General features: G+C 38.2%; 1 protein-coding gene across 5 annotated transcripts in view; it reads right to left on the reverse strand.

Moving 5' to 3' along the window:
* LOC137376453 (G patch domain-containing protein 2-like) overlaps positions 1-20,665 on the reverse strand; it is a 331,069-nt gene that overhangs the window by 261,204 nt on the left and 49,200 nt on the right. For all 5 annotated transcript variants that reach the window (XM_068045054.1, XM_068045052.1, XM_068045053.1 and 2 more), the window contains exon 5: positions 19,663-19,742. In XM_068045054.1, coding sequence (XP_067901155.1) covers positions 19,663-19,742 — 80 coding nt within the window. The remainder of the gene's footprint in view (positions 1-19,662; positions 19,743-20,665) is intronic.

Here is a 20,665-nt window from a genome sequence, read left to right on the forward strand (position 1 = left end):
TTTTTTAAAAAGTACAGAAGATAGTCGATTATTTCATGCCAATACAAAAATAAAGAATGCTAAAATTGGCTTTTAAAATATCCTGATAGTGTATGAACAAGAGTGCAGGACAAAAGTAAATTAAAAACTGCTACCACTTTTTCTTCACCCTCATTAATTCTCCTCTCCCTTTCCTATCAAATACTACTCTGAACAGGGGGCAGGTATACTCCCTAAACTGCACAACACAACTATGTTATTGTGTATTAGGAGGCATGCTCTCTTCCTGGTAAGTACCAGCCTTCTGACTGGAATGTTCCACCAATAGCCTGTAGAACATATCAAACAGCCTGCACAACATACCAGAACAACATACAAAAATCATCCTGTGGAAGGAAACTGCAAACAAAAATTCCATATTGAATCACTTCACAAAGCTGGAACACCAACGCATGATGCTTCCAAACTGCCATGTTATAAATTCAAGTTGAATACAATACTATAATTCAGGATTTATTCCTAACTTTTGGAGCACATGCCTTTTAGGGCAGTACTCAGTAAATGTTATATATCTGAATGCTTGCATTATTTATAATGATTAATGAGTCAATATTGTTATGCAGACCCCCATCTGCCAAGAATGAAGAATGTTAATTTTGTCATATGAACATTGATTTTAAATTGTTGCTGGAGTGAAGAAATGACTTGTTTGAAGATCACAAGACACTCTACTGGAAGGGCATTTGCATACTAAGAGACACTGCTTGTGGGGAAAAAGGACTATTCCCTGATTCAATTAAGCCAAATGGATTTTGATCACCAGACATTGAAGGTGTGAGGAAGCGCATTCCAGGGCCTGCTAAGACTATACAATCCACAAACGCAGAAGTGGTTAAGCCAGTTGGTCACATGACTGACCTGCTGGCCAACTTGGGTTTTTATTTGTGTCACTCAGAAAAGAATTCAGAAGGTTTTGCAACTGAAACTGGAACAAGAAAGCCATTCTCCTGGCTGTCTCTCTCTCGCCTTCCACATTGAAAGCAAAGGACAGTAAGTAACTAACAGATATTGCCTCAAACTTTTCCCTTTTATTCTTTCTACTTTTTCTGTCTCTATCTGCATGTGTGTTTATCGCGTATGCATGCTAACGTAGCCGTGTCGCATATTCATAATCGTTAACTGGATTAGAGTTTAAGATTAATAAACTTCTCCCTTCCTTGTTTAAATCTAAGGAAACCCGTCTGGTTGATTTCTTTGCCTTACAATTGGAGTAGTGAACAAGGATTCACTGAAGGGGGAGCTAAAAACAGTGTTTCTAAAATTAAACCCTGTTACAGTTAAACCAGGCAAAGGCTGAGAGGGAACCCCTAGACCCCTTCTCACTTGGTCATAACAATATTATTGTTTATTTTAAATGTTCTAATTAACTGAATTCCAGGATTCAACCACAGCTTCCTGCATCATATGAAAGGTGCATACAGCATACAACCTCAAATAATGATCACCAAGGGTTGAACAAAAATATGCCATCCATAAAATTTCCTTTTTATCTAAGCAATCACAGATTTAAATCCAGGCAGAACATTGCATGTATTTCTAGATGCCAACATAACTATATATTACATTTGCACACGAGAATTTAAATTCCTTAGGGAAAAATGCAAAAATATAAAATCAATTATGTTTCCCCAATTACTTTTCTACTTTTGTTGCTGTCTGATTTCACCCCTTCTCCACCCGACACATCTGCTTGTGTGTATATAGCAAACTTGTGTCTGTCTCTAATTCTCAGCCTGCCAGGGCTACACCATATGCTGCATCCATTTCTCAGCTCACCTGAAGTTGATGCCAGAAATCAGTGCTGCTTTCATTAACATTAAGGGAAAGGCATGAATTGATAGAGGAAAGAAGGTTCACAGAATCTACAGTGAATGAGATCTCCCACCATCATATATATCGTAGAGAACTTTTGTTTAAACTACGGAAGTTATGGATAGCCAGACTTCCTTTCTTCTCACATACAAAAGGGAACGATGCTGAACCTTAGTATCAACACTAGGTAGCCAATTAAATTAAGTAATTGGAGGGCTCCTGAAAAAATAGAATACGAGGGTACAAAGAGAATAAGGTGGGTCAAAGTATCAACATTTCCAGGACTCTCACAAATGACCAGGGGTGGTCACAAGATGAATTGAAAGTGGAACTGGGAAACATTCATGCCATCTAAAAGCTTTTTCACATTTTATGATCAATCCAACTGCAGTATGTGCACTGCCAAATGGTTTTTGATTTTCATGAATGTGAGCCTCTTGTTCCAAGCCTAAATGCTGAGGTCAGAGGCTCCAGATATTGGGCTTCGGGCCTTACTTCAATGCTGCTGGTGAAGCGCGAAGAACCCACTGATGAAGCAAACTCCAAGTTCAGGCTTGGCTAGCATTATAGCGGCCCTCAGTTACGTTTTGTTGGAGATGGAAGCCCATGTCTAGGGTCGAGATTGGGCTGGGCTGGGCATCAGGAGAGGAGGCCAGGGTTAAAAAAAAAAAGAGTCGGAATTTTACATTGCGGCAGAGGCCCCGCCCGCCAGCTGAAAAGTCATTTTGGTTGGGGGGGGGGGGGGGGGGGCAGAGGAGTGCTTCAGCAGGGGCGGCTTGTGTTGCGGGGGAGCCCTCCTGATCGGGCACTCTGTGCCCTACGGAGCACCTCCCACCCCCGGTAGCCACCCAGCTAGTAATGTGCCCATGGGAGGAAACCCTTAAAGGACAATTAATTGACCAATTGAGGGCCTCAATTGACCTGGGGCTGGAGGGCCGCTTTCAACCATCCCCGCTGCTGGTAAAGTGGCAGCAGGGGCAGGTAGGCGACAGGAATGGCACCCCCACCTCCCACTCAATTTTATGCCACCACCAGCCTTCCACCCCCCTCCTCCAGTCTGTTCCTGGGTGTAAAGCTCTGGCCCAGGTGTCAGCAGAGGACACCGGTAAGAGGGTTGCAGCATTGGAGATCGGGAGAGGAGACTTGAAGGTGCAGAATTGGGGGGGGGGCAGGAGCTTTAGCGGTCAGGACAGGTTAAATGTGGGGTCAGGAGGAGCAGATGCCCAGTTCTGAGCTGCTAGATCTGTTCTGAATCTATTCCATTTGGCCCACAACACGACAGAAGGCATCCTTGGTGTGAAGATGGGACTTCACCTCCACAAGCACTGTGCGGTGATTGCTCCTACCAATACTGTCATGGACAGATGCATCTGTGACAGTTAGATTGGTGAGGGCAAAGTCAAGTAAGTTTTTCCCTTGGTTCCCTCACTGCTTGCTGCAGGCCCAGTCTGGCATATATGTCCTTTAGGCCTCAGCCAGCTCAATCAGTAGTGGTCTATCAAGCCACTGTTAGTGACGAACATTAAAATCTCCCACCCTGTATACTGGTTGGGCAGACTCCTGTTTTGCCACTAAAATAGGGCGCAGCGTCATCAACTCTGTAGGCTAAAGTGTCTGCACACTACTCTACAAAAGAAGCCCAGAAGTACTGATTACTCCTTTTGATGTATTTTTTTAAAAAAAACTTTGCAGAACTGTGCAAAGAACAAGAATTCATACAGCAAAGCCTGCCAGTAAAATGCGCTTTAAGACAGATATCATTCAGGTCATTTCTGAATAGGCATACCCCTGTATGTTGTTGATTTACTGTATAATGACCAGGTTAATATTTGTGTGAACAAAGAAATTGTTGAAGCTTTAAAGTTGCTTTAAGAATTTTGATTTTATTTTTTTTAAACAAAAAGATAGATATAACAGCCTCGAAATTAATTGCCACAAGATAGGGAGGAGAGAGTAGAGCATGGCTACCCGACCGGAACCGGATGGGACCCGATGACGTGTTCGGTTCTGGTCAGGTCGGGTCACACTCCTGGGACCTGCATTTGAGCTCGGGTCGGACACACTTTATCACCACCTCCGGTAAGTGGCTCCAATGTTCATGTACTTTTTGGACTTGAAAGGTAGTTTTGTTACAGTTTTTTTTAAGCTTGTGCAGATAAGCAACAAAGTGAAAAACGGAAGGTAGGTTAACTGATGGCCGGGTTGGATCGGGCACAATGACTCAATGACTGATGTTTCACATATATATTACCATATTAAGACATTACAGGTACTAGTGCTAGGTAAAATTACTGGGAAGAAGTTTGATTATCACGAGGCTTTTTTAAAAAAAAAAGAATGTACTCTTAATACAGGTTGTAAAATGTTCAAGTACTGCAGTGTAAAGGACGGCTACCCCACCCAAACCAGACAGGACCCGATGATGACATGTGTTGGGTTCAGGTCAGGTCGCACTTCCAGGTCTGGCATTCGGGCTCAGGTCGGGTCGGACACGCTCTATCACAAACATTGGAGTCACTTACCTAAGGTTATGTACTTTTTGGGCTTGAAAGGTGGTTTTGTTACAGTTATTTTAAGCTTGGTAGGTTAACTGATGGTCCGGTCGGGTCAGGCGCGGGAAAAAAAATGGAAGGACTCAGGCCGGGTCAGGCTCCGATGTGGTTCTGTCGGGCTCAGGTCACATTTCATTTGCAGACCCAAGCCGGCCTTTCCTTCAGTGTAAGAAAATATGTTATCAACACTGGCCTAAGCTTTCCATCTCTTCCCTGTTGTGAGTGAATCTGTGCAGATCTATATGTGGGTGGAGTCAAGGAAAGAGATACAACTGAGGAAAACATAACCTCTGCCATGCTATCCACCATTTGCACTCTAGAAATACTTGATGCAAAGGCTACCTCCTAGGCCAGTGTTCAGAGATTGTCAGGATGAGCTCTTAGAGAGAAACTGAAATGGGGCCAGTGCAAATGTTTTCAGAGTTATTTCACGCAAAGGCTCCCTGAATAAAAGTTTAACTGTTTTAAGGGAAAGAAAATATTTTGCTCAGGCAGCTTGCTGGATATTCTTTCTCCTGCTGCAGCAGGCTGTCCCAGGTGAAAAGCCTAGGTCACTAAATTTAGATTTTGATTAACATTTTCTTTCAGAAAATGGACACAAACAGTTAAAAAACTGCTAGGAACATGACCTACACAAAACAGATTTAGTTGACAGTCTAATTTGCTAAAATGTTGCAAAACAAGCATATACATGATAGAGGCTGCTGAATTTCTCCAATTTAAAGTAAATAATCTGCTGTAACTGTAATTTTGCAATAATGAACAAAGACACATAATAAAACAGTGTACAAAAATTTACATCATACATGTTCTGACAAATAAACATTTAGTGAAGAGCAATATCCCAACCTAGAAAAACTCTATTTCTTTAATATATTTATATATTAAAATACTTATTTTTTAAATTTCTCACTGCACTCTTAATGCTGAAGTATTTTCTCAGCTGAAGGTCATGATAACTGTTCTATAAAGACATTAAAGAATCAGTAGACAGAATCCGGAAGAACTATGCACTTAAGGTACCTTAAAACTAGTCGTTAGGGACTAAGTGTCCATTTTTCAATTAACATTTCAACACCCGGTCCAGGAAATTGACCCAACATAGCAAGCACAATCTAGTCCCAGTACTAAAATATGCAACTGATCTCCCATACATACCATACAAGACATAGAGCAATTAAGTTTTTCAAATTGGTTTCATCTCATTGGGATTTATGTCACATTAATGAAAATACTATAAGTTGTGAACAAGATGACTGACAAATCAGATTTTAAAAATGATGGAAAAACTTGAGAAATCAATATTCTGGTCATTAAAACTTAACCTTAAACCATCCTTAATGTTAGATTTGTAAAGCACCAGTCTGCTTCTGTGATTCAAGAAAAGAAGTGCCTGTGGATAATACAGCATGTTCCGTAGATTTAGTAGTTTCCTTAATTTACAAGAACAGCTTTAAAAGTACTGAAGTACAACAGTAACTGCAGACCTTAAAAAGGACATTTATATTGGTTTATTCTGTGCTAATTAGAAAGAAGCATATGTAAGTCTATACAAATAATCTCAGGAGAACATAAAAGATTCTAAGACACAATTCAAAAAACAGCAGAGTTTTCCCGGTGTCCTGGACAACATTTATCCCTCAACTATCATAATAACAAATTAGATTATTGGGTCTTTTATATCATTTCTGTTTATGGAACCTTGCTGTGAATAAGGTGGCTGCCGCATTTACATTACAACAGTGAATACACTTCAAAAGGAATTCATCGGTTTAAAGTGCTTGGGGATGTGTTGGTCATGAAAATACGATATAAATGAAAGTTTTTTGTTTAACATGCATTTTACAACTGTGTCTACATTATTGTAAAACTAAAATGCATTTATGAAAATAACCTATTTTATCGGGGTGGTAGTTCTTCTCATAGTGACACAGGTCTACCAGGTATAGCCAAAATAGTCTGGGAATGGCATCCCTAATCAAATCTCAATAAATGGCAGTCTCTTTAGTGTCCTGAAGTAGACATATACAGAAAGCTCTCAAAATCTAAAAGGAATTAAATGGCTTCACTGTATTTATATTTATATGATCTTCAAATTGTTTTTATAAAGCTGTTTATATTTTAGACTCCTACTTTTTTTTTTATTAGTTGTCCCTTTTCCCATGATGCAATAAACACTGTCCAGTTGAAATTATTCTTACCAAACGTAATAGATACAGATGCAATGAATCTGTTAGAAAGCATTTAATTCAATATCTAAAATGTGTTTCTGTTAGTGGAGAGGTTAAGTGAAACTGGTAGGATATTATTCAAACCCTCGTCCTGTAATCCTTGCTCAGCTAGAGCACAGCATAAATTCTTTCCAGCTGAATATTATATTAGGTTATCTCTAAGTTTGAATATTGCTTGAACCTCAATTCCTTTCTCCTCATGAGTCAGTTAGGATAAAATATATTTGTTGTGACAAAGCTGTATGGTAAGTCTACAAATAAACTGGTGGGCATCCTGAAGGCTGAGATACATCTATGTTTTCTCCATGGGTCTGAAAGATCTTGTTGTCATGATTCAATGTGTTGTGGCCATAATGGTGCAGAAGGTTGGTTTGTTTTATTGTTTGCATTTCTAATTGCACAAACCTTTAGCAGGCAGACCCGCAGGACACCTTTTCCACTTGCACAGGATCATGACAAGTAATCTTCTTTGCAACTAATATGAAAGTAAACAGCAATATCTGGGAACTTTCAAATTAAAAAAGAGGGATTGTGTGTTAAAAGTGTACTTGATCCTGCAAGCTGCCCTTGACTCCTGATCAGACTCACATACACAACTGCCTCTGCATCATGATGAGGTGCTAAGCCATAGAGGGTGCTAGCCATAGGTGGCAGAGTGATGGAAAGGCTGTTGGTGTCTTATTAGTTTAATTTGATGACTTTTTTGTTTCACACTCCAGTACCAATCATGTAATGTTTATCACCGTAAATAACTCTCCTACCTTCAGATTAATGTATTTTCTTTCATTCCCGACTGTTTAATAGGAACTGTACCATAAATACATTTTTTTTCTGCTCCAGAAATAAAATCTGCTTCTGCATGCATAGTTTACTGCAAATGGGCTCGGTATTTGTTTTATAAATAAGAGAACTAACGCAAAGTTGGGTAATGTCGTTTAATATCTCTGCTTTTACAAAATTACTCGCCATTAAATTTTCAAGAAAATCTAGATCAAATTGTGTAATACTAGATGCATAGGATACAGTTTACACCCTGCAAAGTAGATTGCCCAAAAAATTTACAAATGACTTCTGCTCAGTGTTAAGCATTGGATATAAATTGAATCCAGAGTGTCTACATTGTGCAGTTTGTTTATAACTTGTTATGTAAAATTTAAATTAGATGTGAATACTCATTTTAAATGTACACTACATTGCTGTGCAGATGTGGACTGGTTCCAGTCACTGTGACCCATTTTTCACAAATTACTATTTGTCCTCAATTACAATTCCACTGTCATCATTAGGCTGGGGATTGAGTGTGTGGGCCTCAGTATCACACTCAGGTGAGGGAACAGACTAGTTCAGCACTAGGTTGGGGATTGAGTGAGAGTGTGTGGGCCTTAGTACCATAGGGGAAAATGGTAGCGTAGTGGTAATGTCACTGAATTGGTAATTCAGAGGCCTTGGCTAATGTTCTGGGGACATGGGTTCAAATCCCACAACAGCAGGTCTTGGAATTTAAATTCAACTAATTAATAAATTAAAGATAAAAATCTCGAATTGAAAGAGAGTCTCAGTAATGAAACTATCAATTGTTGTAAAAACCTATCTGGTTCACTAAAGTCCTTTAGGGAAAGAAATCTGCCATCCTTACCTGGTCTGGCCTATAGCAATGTGGTTGACTCTTAACTGCCCTCTGAAATAGCCTAGCAAGCCACTCAGTTGTCAAGGATAATTAGGGTTGGGCAACAAATGCTGGCTTTGCCAGCGACATCCACATCCCATGAAAGAATTTTTTTTTAATTATTTCACAAACAAAAATATTCATATGTGGTATATTACTGTTATTGTTTTGGTATATTGAAAGAAAACTGGAGAGTTTCTATGTCAAGTTTACACCTGTATATTTAGCATTTAAATTCATAAGTATTTTATTTTCATGCTGAAATCAGAATGGTTCTTTACTGAATTAACTTAAAAGCACATTATTAAATGTATTTTTTGCATGTTCAGTTCAGGATATGTATCGTTAGAAAAATTAATTATACTTCAAGGGGCTAAAATTTGCTGGAGGGGGCATCACATAGTGTGCCCAGTTAGTTAGATTTTTTTTCCAGACTGAAGGATGGTAGCAGTGTTCCCCAAGGGTCGGTGCTTTTTTGATATATATAAATGATATATTGGATATTGGAATACAGAGTAAAATTTCAAAATTTGCCAACGATACGAAACTTGGAGGTGTGGCAGACAGTGAGGATGATACCAATCAACTGCAGCAGGACATAGATCGGCCAGCAAAATGGGCAGACAAATGGCAGTAAAACTTAATACAGAGAAATGGAAGGTGATGCATTTTGGCAAAAGGGATAGGGAGAGGCAATACATATGACATGGTACAGTTCTAAAGAGTGTACAGGGACAGTGGGACCTGGGGGTTCATATGCATAGATCTTTAATGGTGGCAGGACATAGTGAGAGAATAGTTAACAAAGCATATGAGCTCTTGGGCTTCATAAACGCTATTGAGAACAATAGCGAGGTTATGCTAAACCTTTATAAAGCTCTGGTTAGGCCACAACCAGAGTATTGCATTCACTTCTGGTCACCACACTTTAAGAAGAATGTGAGAGTCCTTGAGAGGCTGCAGAGGAGATTTACCAGAATGGCTCCAGGTATGAGGGATTTTAGCTACAAGGTTAGGTTGGAAAAGCTGGAGTTGCTCTCCTTGGAGCCAAGGAGATTGAGGAAAGATTTCATAGAGGTGCACAAGATTATGACAGGTTTGGATAGGGTAGACAAAGAAAAGCAGTTTCCATTAGCTGATGATACAAGAACTAGGGGACACATATTTAAGGTTTTGGGTAAGAGCTGCAGCAGGGATGTGAGGAAGAACTTCTTTACACAGTGAGTGGTAATGATCTGGAACTCGCTGGTAACAAGAGTGGTGGAAGCGGAGGCGATTTTATTTATTTTATTTAGAGATACAGCACTGAAACAGGCCCTTCGGCCCACTGAGTCTGTGCTGACCATCAACCATCCATTTATACTAATCCCATATTCCTACCCATTTATATTAATCCTACACTAATCCCATATTCCTACCACATCCCCACCTTCCCTATATTCCCCTATCACCTACTATACTAGGGGTAATTTATAATGGCCAATTTACCTATCAACCTGCAAGTCTTTGGCTGTGGGAGGAAACTGGAGCACCAGGCGAAAACCCACGCGGTCACAGGGAGAACTTGCAAACTCCGCACAGGCAGTACCCAGAATTGAACCCGGGTCGCTGGAGCTGTGAGGCTGCGGTGCTAACCACTGCGCCACTGTGCCACAAAAGGAAATTGGATGGGCACTTGAGGGAAATAAACTTGCAGAGCTATGGGGATAGAGCCGGGGAACAGGATTGATTGGATTGTTCTGCAGAGAGTGGCATGGACTTGATGGGTCAAATGGCCTCCTTCTGCACCGCTTTGATTCTGATTCTATGACCCTTCACTGGAAATTTTTTTGTGTCACAAATTGCTGGAGGTATGAAGTCAACAGGGCATCTGCGACCTGGTGAATGACCAGGGAACAGCAGTCTATCTCCTTAACCAATGAAATTTAAGCAAAGAGAGGTAAAAAATAAGGCAAATTAGAGTCAAATTAGGTGCAGAATAAGAAATAAAGAGAAGTAAAGAAAGATTGAACTAAAAGAGAGAAACAAAAAGTTAAAAAAAAAATTTAAAAGTTTAAATTTAAAAACCCATAGGAGCAATTCATTACCTGCAGGAACGAGACTATAGTTTCAACTGCTCCCTTTCTGGGCTGGAGAGGTTGAGTGGCATTGCAGGAACCTAAATCTTATCATTAAAAGGGTCATTACATCATTAAATACCAGTCCTAACTTTCTGCAGTAAATTTAATTCATATTTATGTTACAAATCTAGCAATTTATTGAAACAAATTGTCCAGCAAGTTCTGGTCCAGCTTGTCCAGCAACTTATGCCATATTTCTTCCTCACCACAAATTGCTGTTTGCTTTTATGCACTAACAACGAAAGCTGTAAACTTGCTGTTACCATGCTAACAAATTCTGGTCTCTTGTGTTACTCAAAAGTAGCTTCTATTCTGCAGTGATGCAAGAATTGTCAATTTAACTGCAGTTATGTGACATCAGTTTGGCAGGGAGAGATCACCTTGAGGAGATAATCTCCACTTTACCTTCACGCAGTATAATACCAATTTATTAAACTAAACACCAACCACTACTAAATAACATTCCTGACTGAGCAGTTCACAACTGGCAAACCTGAGTAAATAACAATCCAGCACTTGTTTTTAATTCAATTTCCAGCACATGCAATATTTTGCTTTTGTACAACAACTTGTATGTATATAGAGCTGTGATGGAAACCACACCTGCCAAAATGAGACATAATAATTTCGTCATATGGAACGATTTTTGAACTGTTACTGGACATTGAACAAACTTGCTTAAAAAGACCACAGAACAGTGGCTGAAAACATGGCTGCACATTTTCATTCTAAAGGACAGTGGCATAGATAGACAATGGGAGTACTCCCTGATTCAATTAGCTAGATGGGTTTTGTCAATAGTAATGATCAAGAGACATTGAGGGTCATTGAGCCAGCATTCTACCCTCTACCACCGCACCCCCCCACCCCCACCTAGTGTGTTTGGTAAGCTTGACAGGATCCACAAATCTCGCAGGCGTGGCTGCTCCAAACAAGGAGCTAGTCACATGACTAACCTGCTGGCCAACCTGGGGTTTTTTGAATTGTGCTTAGCACAGAACAGTTTTGAAAGAGACTGCAATTGAACTTCAATAAGACAGCACTCCCTCTCTCTGTCTCTCTCTCACGCAAAGTTCCAGGGACCCACAGAAGTAACTCAAGCCTCAAGACAGAAGACTCCTGCAGCCTTCTGGTACCAGTTAAATAAGTTTGAAAGTGCGCTCTGGGCCCCAACGAGAACTGCAAGACTTAACTTCAATCAAAGACTTTACATACAATTCAGAACCAGTAACTGAATTCCATCTATTACTTAAAATCTTTCCACCTTAATTTTTTCTCTTCCTCAGTCTCGATTTGTGTGTGTGTTTATCGCATATGCATGTTAGCGTGGTTGCGTCGCGTATTCTTAGTAAGTTTAACTGATTTAGAGTTTTAAGGTTAATAAACTTACACCTTTCTTGTTTAAATCTGAGACAACTTGTCTGGTTGATTTCTTCTCCATTACAATTGGAGAGCAGTGAGGGAAAGCTAAAAACATGTCGTTTTAAAAATTAAACCCTGTTACGGCCAAACCAGGAAAAGGCTGAGAGAGGAGCCCTAGACCCCTGCCTCACCTGGTCATAACAAGTGCCTATAATATCGCAAAATGTTCAAAGGCACTTAAGGCAATCACTAAGGTATGTGACTTAGCCTCTAATTTTCATTCCCCCTTATAAGAAACTACTGACCTCCATTTGCCATCTTCTTCTGATGGCACAATCAAGATAGTGATCTGACACAAATGTCGGCCCATGTTCTCCCGCACCACAGCAAAACAAATTGGAGCAGCAATGTACTCTGCCACGCTCACTTGTTTACACTCAAATCAAATTGGCTACACACAAACAGAAAACAAAACAGAACTATGCGCTAATTTGAACACCACTTCACACATGCAGAAAATGGGAAAAGCAGACCATTTCTCTTGACAGATTATGCCCAAAATTTTGGTTTTATTACATTAATCATGACACCATATAATATTTAGGAAATCTGTCACACACTCAAAATCAACTGAGCCTCAGGTATGTACCTTTCAAAATAGATCTAAATTTAGACTCCAATTCCAGGAGTTTAAATGCCCTTTCCAAAAACACAATTTTTAAATACATATTTTGGGATTTCAAAAAGGTTCATGTTTCATTTCCATTAATACCGATAAGAGAATATTAGCATTTGCTCTTTAGTAATTATTGTTTTCTGTGGCTTTAGATAATTTTAGTAAATGAAACTGATGAAAAACCAAGATGCAAAATACAAAGACATTCCACAAATGAATCCTTTCCTCCTCAAATAACTATACCACACATATGCATGTTATAAGTCCACGTGTGGAATAAAAAATGGGTTTCCCATTTATCAAATTGATTTCCAGCAATGCAGCTACATAGCTAGCCAATGAGTATTTTTCCTATTTGATATTTTGAAATAATTGCTCCATTTCAAAATTATCATACATTCAAAAACATAACTATCTTTTGAATTTCAAATATTTAAAAAAGTAGCACACAATATACAATGTTGCTATTTTTAGTTAAACAAATAGGACCTGTAATTTATTCCTGGTCTTAGCTCTATAAAACATCTGTTTTCTCACTATATAATTAGCATAATTAATGAATACTAATCAATCCAAACAAATGATTTTTTAACTTCTAAAATAAATCATTTTGATATCACAGTAGCTATTGACTCAATAATTTACTTATAGGCAATATATCACTTCTCCATTTACCACATGCTGGAAAACTGCTATAACTCTTTTCTACAACTTCACTTCAGTGCAATGTGTCCATTCTCAACAGAAAAGCACTCATACATTTGTTTACAAGACATCGACAAATTCATGATGTCTGGGTATCCCTTAGGGTAGGATAAATTTAGCAGGCTTGTCCATTCAATCGTTTGCAATAAAATGACACATTTTTGCATCTTGCTGAACAGATATAAATTGAGTTAAACATGATTATATTTCAGTTGTCTCTAATAAGACAACTGAGATGTTATATTTAGGAGTCAGCTCTTTTACTGGGAGCGGTGATACAAGATGAAAAATCAAACATTAAACTTGTATTTTAAAATGGCAAAGGAAACATTTTAGTTTAATATTATGTAAAGCAAAATTCATAATATTTAGGTGTGAACTGTTCAATATGCACACTTTTTAACATGGTTATTTACAGCATTTGCAACTTCTAATACAGTTATTTACACAATATTCATACTTTCTATTGTGGTTAAATAGGGTAGAGCACTAAAGATTAAACCTTCATTTACACATCCTACCTGTTACAACTTAGAAGCATTGTTCCGAGTCATGAACAGGTCAAATCATAGTCAATTCAGGGAAAGCAGGCTGTGTCCGAAATTTATTCGTAAAACATACCATTCAGCCAATGAAGTCTATTGTCTTACAATTTACAATTTCTATGCAATGTTGAGATAATAACTCTAGTTTCCTAAAAAGGACGATCATTCTAAACTATCTGCAGAAACCGGATTGGCTGCGATTAGTATTTTATTACTAGTAAAACCTGCACTTTTACATTAAATTTTATGAAAACGATATGAAAAGTCAAAGCTCATGGGATGAAACAGATATCCCAAAGCAATCAGGGATTCAAACAAATCAGTGAATTAACAAGCTACTGCATAATTATCAATCAAAACTATAGATGTTGCTACACAATCCATAATTTATTACTTGCAATAATCCTTTTGAACAGTGAATCTCCTCTTGCTTTCAAAGTTGGGTCTGTGGTGTACTGTACTTTCGACAATCTCAAAATTAGTCGGAAACTGACAATTTCCAAAATACATAATGAACCATCAAATTCAGTTTCTTTTTGTTGGAATCCTTCAACACTCATAGGATTCATTATGTGCTTTTGCAATGTGCTACCAAATTTGTAGCTTTTCTTCAAAGAACCTCCTCATTTAATAGTCAACACCAATTTCAAAGGAAACAACATAGCTTATCACATCGCAACAAAACAATGTAATCTTATTTTTGATCATGCTGCTTTTTATTTAGTCCATACTTGCCCCACTATAGAGTAGTGAAATTGGGGAACTTCACTTATTGTAATATAGATTGGGATAGTAACAGCATAAAGGGCAAAGAGAGGGGGAGGAATTCTCAAAATGTGTACCAGAGAACTTCCTTGATCAGTGCGTTTCCAACCAACAAGGAAAGAAACAGTGTTGGCTGTAGTTATGGGGAATGAAATGGGACAAGTGGAGTATGTTTTCGTTGGCAGGGCATCTGGGGAAAATATAACACACACACATACATATATATACATATTAAATGTAGTGAACAATGAATAAGATAGTAACTGCCTTCAGGAGGACATAAGTAGACTGATGAAATGGGCAGACACGCAGATGAAATTTTACACAGAGAAGTGTGAAGTGATACATTTTGGGAGGAAGAATGAGAAGAGGTGCTATAAATTAAATGGTATTATTTTAAAAGGGGAGCAGGATCAGAGAGCTTAGAAGTGAATATACCCAAATCTTTGAAGACGTCAGGCCAAGTTGATATTAAAAAAACATGTGGGATCCTTGCTTTATTAATAGAGACAGATTATAAAAGCAAGGAAATTATACAAAACCTTTATTAAACACTGGTCAAGCCTCAGCTGGATTATTTTGTTCAATTCTGGGAACCACACTTTAGGAATGATGTCAAGGTCCTGGAGAGGGTGCAGAAGAGATTTACTAGAATGGTACCAGGGATGATGGAGTTCAGTTCCTTGCAGAGACTAGAGGAGCTGGGGTGGTTGTTCTTAGATCAGAGAAAGTTAAGAGGAGATTTGATGGTGTTGTTTGAAATCATGAACAGATTTGATAGAGTAAATAAGGAGAAACTGTTTCCAGTGGAAGAATGGACAGCACAGTAGCACAGTGGTTAGCACCGCAGCCTCACAGCTCCAGCGACCCGGGTTCAATTCTGGGTTTTGCCTGTGCGGAGTTTGAAAGTTCTCCCTGTGACTGCGTGGGTTTCCGCCGGGTGCTCCAGTTTCCTCCCACAGCCAAAGACTTGCAGGTTGATAGGTAAATTGGCCATTATAAATTGCCACTAGTATAGGTAGGTGGTAGGAGAATTGTGGGGATGTGGTAGGAATATGGGATTAATGTAGGATTAGTATAAATGGGTAGTTGATAGTCGGCACAGACTCGGTGGGCTGAAGGGCCTGTTTCAGTGCTGTATCTCTAAAATATTTTTAAATTTTAAAAAAAAGGGTCAGTAACCAAATGATACAGATTTAAGGTGATTGGCAAGAGAACTAGAGGCAGGATGTGTGTGTTTTTGCGACCTGGAATTCATGGCCTGTAAGGGTGGTGGAAGGAGGTTCTGTAAGTAGGTTTGGGTAGCTGGATTTTAGCTTAACTTGACCATTTTCACACTGTATCTCTGTAATAACTTAACAAGGTCAAGTAAGCCATCTTAATACCAACACATGACCAAAGAAGTCATTTTTTTTTCTTGTATCAGCAACTGTATTGATCAAATTAATGTATTAAGTAGTAACCTGTCAAGAAAACAATGATTACAGAGCAATGGACCTTGATTGAGTTGTAATTAATGAACTAAGAATCATGCTCGAAAGAATGGGCTTTAATTTAAAAGTATTAAGTTGAAAAACTAAGTCTTAAGCTTGTAAGAAATTCAATATCAGTAGAACTTTGGAAGTCACTGTGACACAAAGTCAGCAGAAAAAGTATTGTGACCCTGACAACATTCTTAACTTTGCTAAAAGAGAAACAATTTCTGTCCTAATTCATACTGTCCAAGGAGATAACAACCGTAATGAATAGAACTCTTCATAGGTTTTTAACTCAATTATTGGCAAAATGTTTTATCGATTAAGCCCCAATTAGAGCAGGGTAGTAACTGACATCACAGGACCTGGACTAACCATTGGGCAAACTACAAGGTGATCTGATGCCCAAAAAGGGTGTAAAAGAACAGCTATTGAACATAAGAAGCAGCGCGAAAAATCCACAGGAAGAAGAGGATCTTCAGTCAACAGAACACAGCAAGAGAAAGAGTCCATGCCACAGTCACTCGGAGGGCTACTGCCAAGGATCTGAGGAACAGACTGTGACCATTGTCTTTGTTATGTATTACTTCTTTGCACTGAATATAAATTACTTAATAAATCTGCTACACTTAAAACCAACATATATCTGTACCCATAGTGGTTTGTTGTAGTCACAGACAAGTTACCCCAGTTGGATTAAATTGAATCCTGAAAGTAGCAGGAAGCCTATAATTCAATCGTAACTTTCAAAAGAAAATTGGATAAATACTTGAAGGGAAGAAATTTACAGGGCCATGGAGACATGGCCGGGGAATGGGACCAATTGGACAGCTCAATAGCCAGCACAGGTGCCAAGATCCGAATGGCCTCCTTCTGTGCTGCATCATTCTATGATTTATAAAATCATACAACACAGGAGCCATTCTGCCCGTTGTGCCTCTGCCAGCTCTTTGTAAGAAATATCCAATTAATGCCCTCCCCTGCTTATTGCCCATAGCCTTGCAATCTTGTCCTTTTCAAGTATATATCCAATTCCCTTTTGAAAGGTAGTGAATTCCAGGTCATAACGACTTACTGCATAAAAAAATTCTCCCCTGCTCTGCCTGGTTCTTTTGCCAATTACCTTAAATCTGTGTCATCTGGTTTCTGACCCTCCTGCCAATGGAAACAGTTTCCCCGATCCATGCTTCCAAAATCTCTCAATTTTATATATTTTTTTTTTTACAGAAAATAAATATTACAACTGCCTTATAGATAAACTGGACATTGAGAATTTGGAATCTAATCTCACTCAGTTTGGACCATTGTACAACTATCAGAAAACAAATTTAAATCTCACCTGAATCATATTTTTAAAGAAAGAATGCAGAAACTTTATAATAAGGAAACAAGATAAACACGCAAGATCAAATCTGTGAAAAGGGCAAAAAGGCAGAAAAAGAGAATAGTAAAGCAGCTAAAAAATGAATTGTAGCAGCTGGGTAGCTCAAGTGATTCAGGACCCACCTGCCCTGCCTGCCAACAAAATAGTTACATTAATGACCCCAGCAACACTCATGACTCAAGGTTCTGAACTGTAATTGGAAGTAAGTTTAGTCAATCAGTTAGTAACTGTTAACTGTTATAGTCACCTCAAATCACTATAGACCGGCCACTTATTGACCAATGAAGCAACGACGACAGCAGTTATACACAACCCAGTTAATCTCACCCGCTTGACTACAGGATAACAGACAGTTCCTCAGGGAATAGAGCAGGTAAGGAAAAAAAATGATTAAAGAAAGATAGATACACGACAAAAAGAAATTACAGGAAAATGCCAGAAGGAAAGAAAAAGGAGACAGAAGGAACTCGGGGAAAAAAAAGCAGAGCGAGAAACAGCATAAAAAGGATAGATGCAAGGAAGTTAAAAACAGAAACAAAAAGGTCAAAAGCAGGACAAATAGGGGAAATGAAATGCTAAATAACTGCTGACTTGCAGACTAAACGTTAGCTTCTGATGGGTAGAAAAAAAACCAAGACTTTATGTATTTCCATAGATATAAAATGCAGGATTGCAGGCTTGAAAATAAAGTGTTGTAGATGTATCAAAAAAATGGATCAAACATTAGGTGAAGATTTATTGCAAGTAGTTTCATCTAATGCAAGAAAGATGAATTGATTTTGGTTAAATTAGATATAACTGACAATTCATTGGTAGGGAAGATGCATTATTTTCCAATTGTTATCCTCCCATGGTTTAAGTGATTTGTGCTCTATTGTATTTTACGAAAAGAACAGAGGAACTTTCAATGATTTAGATTGTACATATTAATCATACCCAGTGGCTGTGAACTATATATCTAAAACTGAAGAAGATTTTGACATCTAATTCTATGACAAGACTTTGGCACAAGCTACCTTACTCATACCCATAATCTCAAATCCATTTACCGATACAGTTGGACAATTTTCTGTTTTAATTCTGTAAGGCTTAAAGTGCCATATAGTTTCTGCAACCAAATAAAGCAAGAGTAGAATATTTAGGCTTTTGTTTTTCTAATTCTAAAGTAAATAAAATTGAAACATAATTAGCTAAATTTAGCTTCAAACAGTTTTCTTAAATTTGTGAATTATTTCCCAAGACTACATGTGCTCTATAATTAAAACATTCAAAATAAAATACATTAGGGCAAAGGAATAAGAGATAATTGAAAAAGCTTCTGTGACACTTAATATGTACTGCCAGATATCCACTCATTTTATGTGAGGTTTTTGGTAAAACTGTTGTAATTAATCAAAGCCATGAATACATCCAACAACTGAAAGTGTTTCCCTGCATATTTTCTACTGAAGTAATCAAAATTCAAATTGCTATATTGTGCGTGGGCATGAGAGCATTCCAAAGCAACAAAAAATACTTAATCCATATAAATTAGTGAAACATTAAAAAGACAAGTTTCTAACTTGATAATTTACTTTTGCACCCAGCTAGTATTGCACAAAGACAAAAGAGCTACATTATTTTAAGAATATATAATAGGTCAGTACATATTAATTAAAATTGATATTTCTTTTAATTCTATTCTTCTGCTCTCAACTTCAACAGAATTTGTACCTGACGCCAAGAACTTTAAATGATTCCTCTGGAGTTAAACACATCTGGCATAGGTCAATCACACCATACCAGCTAGTTATCTTCTGTTACCAACAACAATTCTCAATAAGACCGAGTTTCTTTGCCTCTTAGAACAATTTTAGAATAGATTGCTAGTGACCAAAAAGAAAGATAAGCTCAGCACTGTGTATCTGCACACTTTTCACAACATGATTCAAAGCCCAACACCTTTCAGGTTTTGGAGGAGGAATCAGTAGTAATTTTTTCCCTTTCTTCATGCCCTTTGCTGGTAGCACCATGGGTCCGTCATATGTCATAAATACCATGAGAACTAATCCATCAGTTGTAATGGCTCCTATAAAACACCACAGTGAGATTGCAATAAGACTGGAAAATAGGCTACAAATCCCAGCTATGCTCAGGCTCGCAATGAAGCGAGACAGAAAGGAGGTAGGATCGGGATCAAGAGATAGATGGCCACCTGAACCATGACCAAAAAGGGCAGAGGTCACAGGTCAAGGTCTTTATAACATCACCATCACAGAAATTCAGTAAGGTACTAGTCTAAACTATCATAATAGCTATATAGGACAAAGAAAAAGCATAAATGCGCTTACTTTTGTGGAAATCTTCCTGGGTCCCTTTCTGCCAGTTCTATTTGCCATTCCAGACAGTTGGGTGAGACTTGCTTGAAAACCTATCAAACAAGGCGTAGTTTAAGAGATTTTGATGTGACCTCCTGACAGCTATTTTAGTTAAAAGGGGCATGGGAATGCACTCTGGCCTCAACCCTTTAAAACACTGCCAGTCAGGCAAAAAGTAATTGATAAGTATAATTGTTAATTTTTATAGACAACAGTAATGTCCTGATTTGGTAAAAGAAAACATATTAACTTTGAGAACTGCACTCATATTTTGGCACAGAAATCAAACGCATCAAAAATAATTTTAAATTTATTCAGAGAAAACCAAATTAATAAATGTTCCATATTGTGTACAAATTTAAACACAAGATCCAGTATTATTTTTGTGGATGGCTTTTTGGTCAAAATATAGATTTTGATTACATACTTGATAATACATTGTTATCTAGTCTCAATTCGCTCTTCACCTCAGGTTCCATTTTTCAAGACTTAATCATTGTAACTATTTTCTGTAGTTTATTCTGCAAATTTTCCCATTTGAAGATTTACAGATTTCCTCTTTTTTCAGATCAAGAATTGGTTAACAGCCTCATCATGGAAGTTTAGCCACTGCTCGTAATATATGCAAGTCTAATCATATATAACATGTCAACTGTGGTTTAGTGGGTACCGCTCTCGCTTCACTGGCAATGGGTTGTGGATTCAAGCCACTCCAGAAACTTGAGCACAAAATCCTAGGCTGGCACTCCAGTGCAATATTGAGAGAGTGCTGCACTGTCGGAGGATCCATCTTTCAGATGAACCACCTCTCAGGTGGATGTCTAAGTTCCCATGGCACTATTTTGAAGAGGAGGGGAGTTCTCCCTGGTGTCCTAGCCAGCATTTGCCCTTCAACCAACATTACTAAAATCAGATTATCTGGTCATTATCATATTGTTATTTGTGGGACTTACTGTGGGCATATTGGCTGTCGCAT

This window comes from Heterodontus francisci, chromosome 13 (assembly GCF_036365525.1).
Source record: "Heterodontus francisci isolate sHetFra1 chromosome 13, sHetFra1.hap1, whole genome shotgun sequence".
In the NCBI taxonomy this organism is placed as follows: domain Eukaryota; kingdom Metazoa; phylum Chordata; class Chondrichthyes; order Heterodontiformes; family Heterodontidae; genus Heterodontus; species Heterodontus francisci.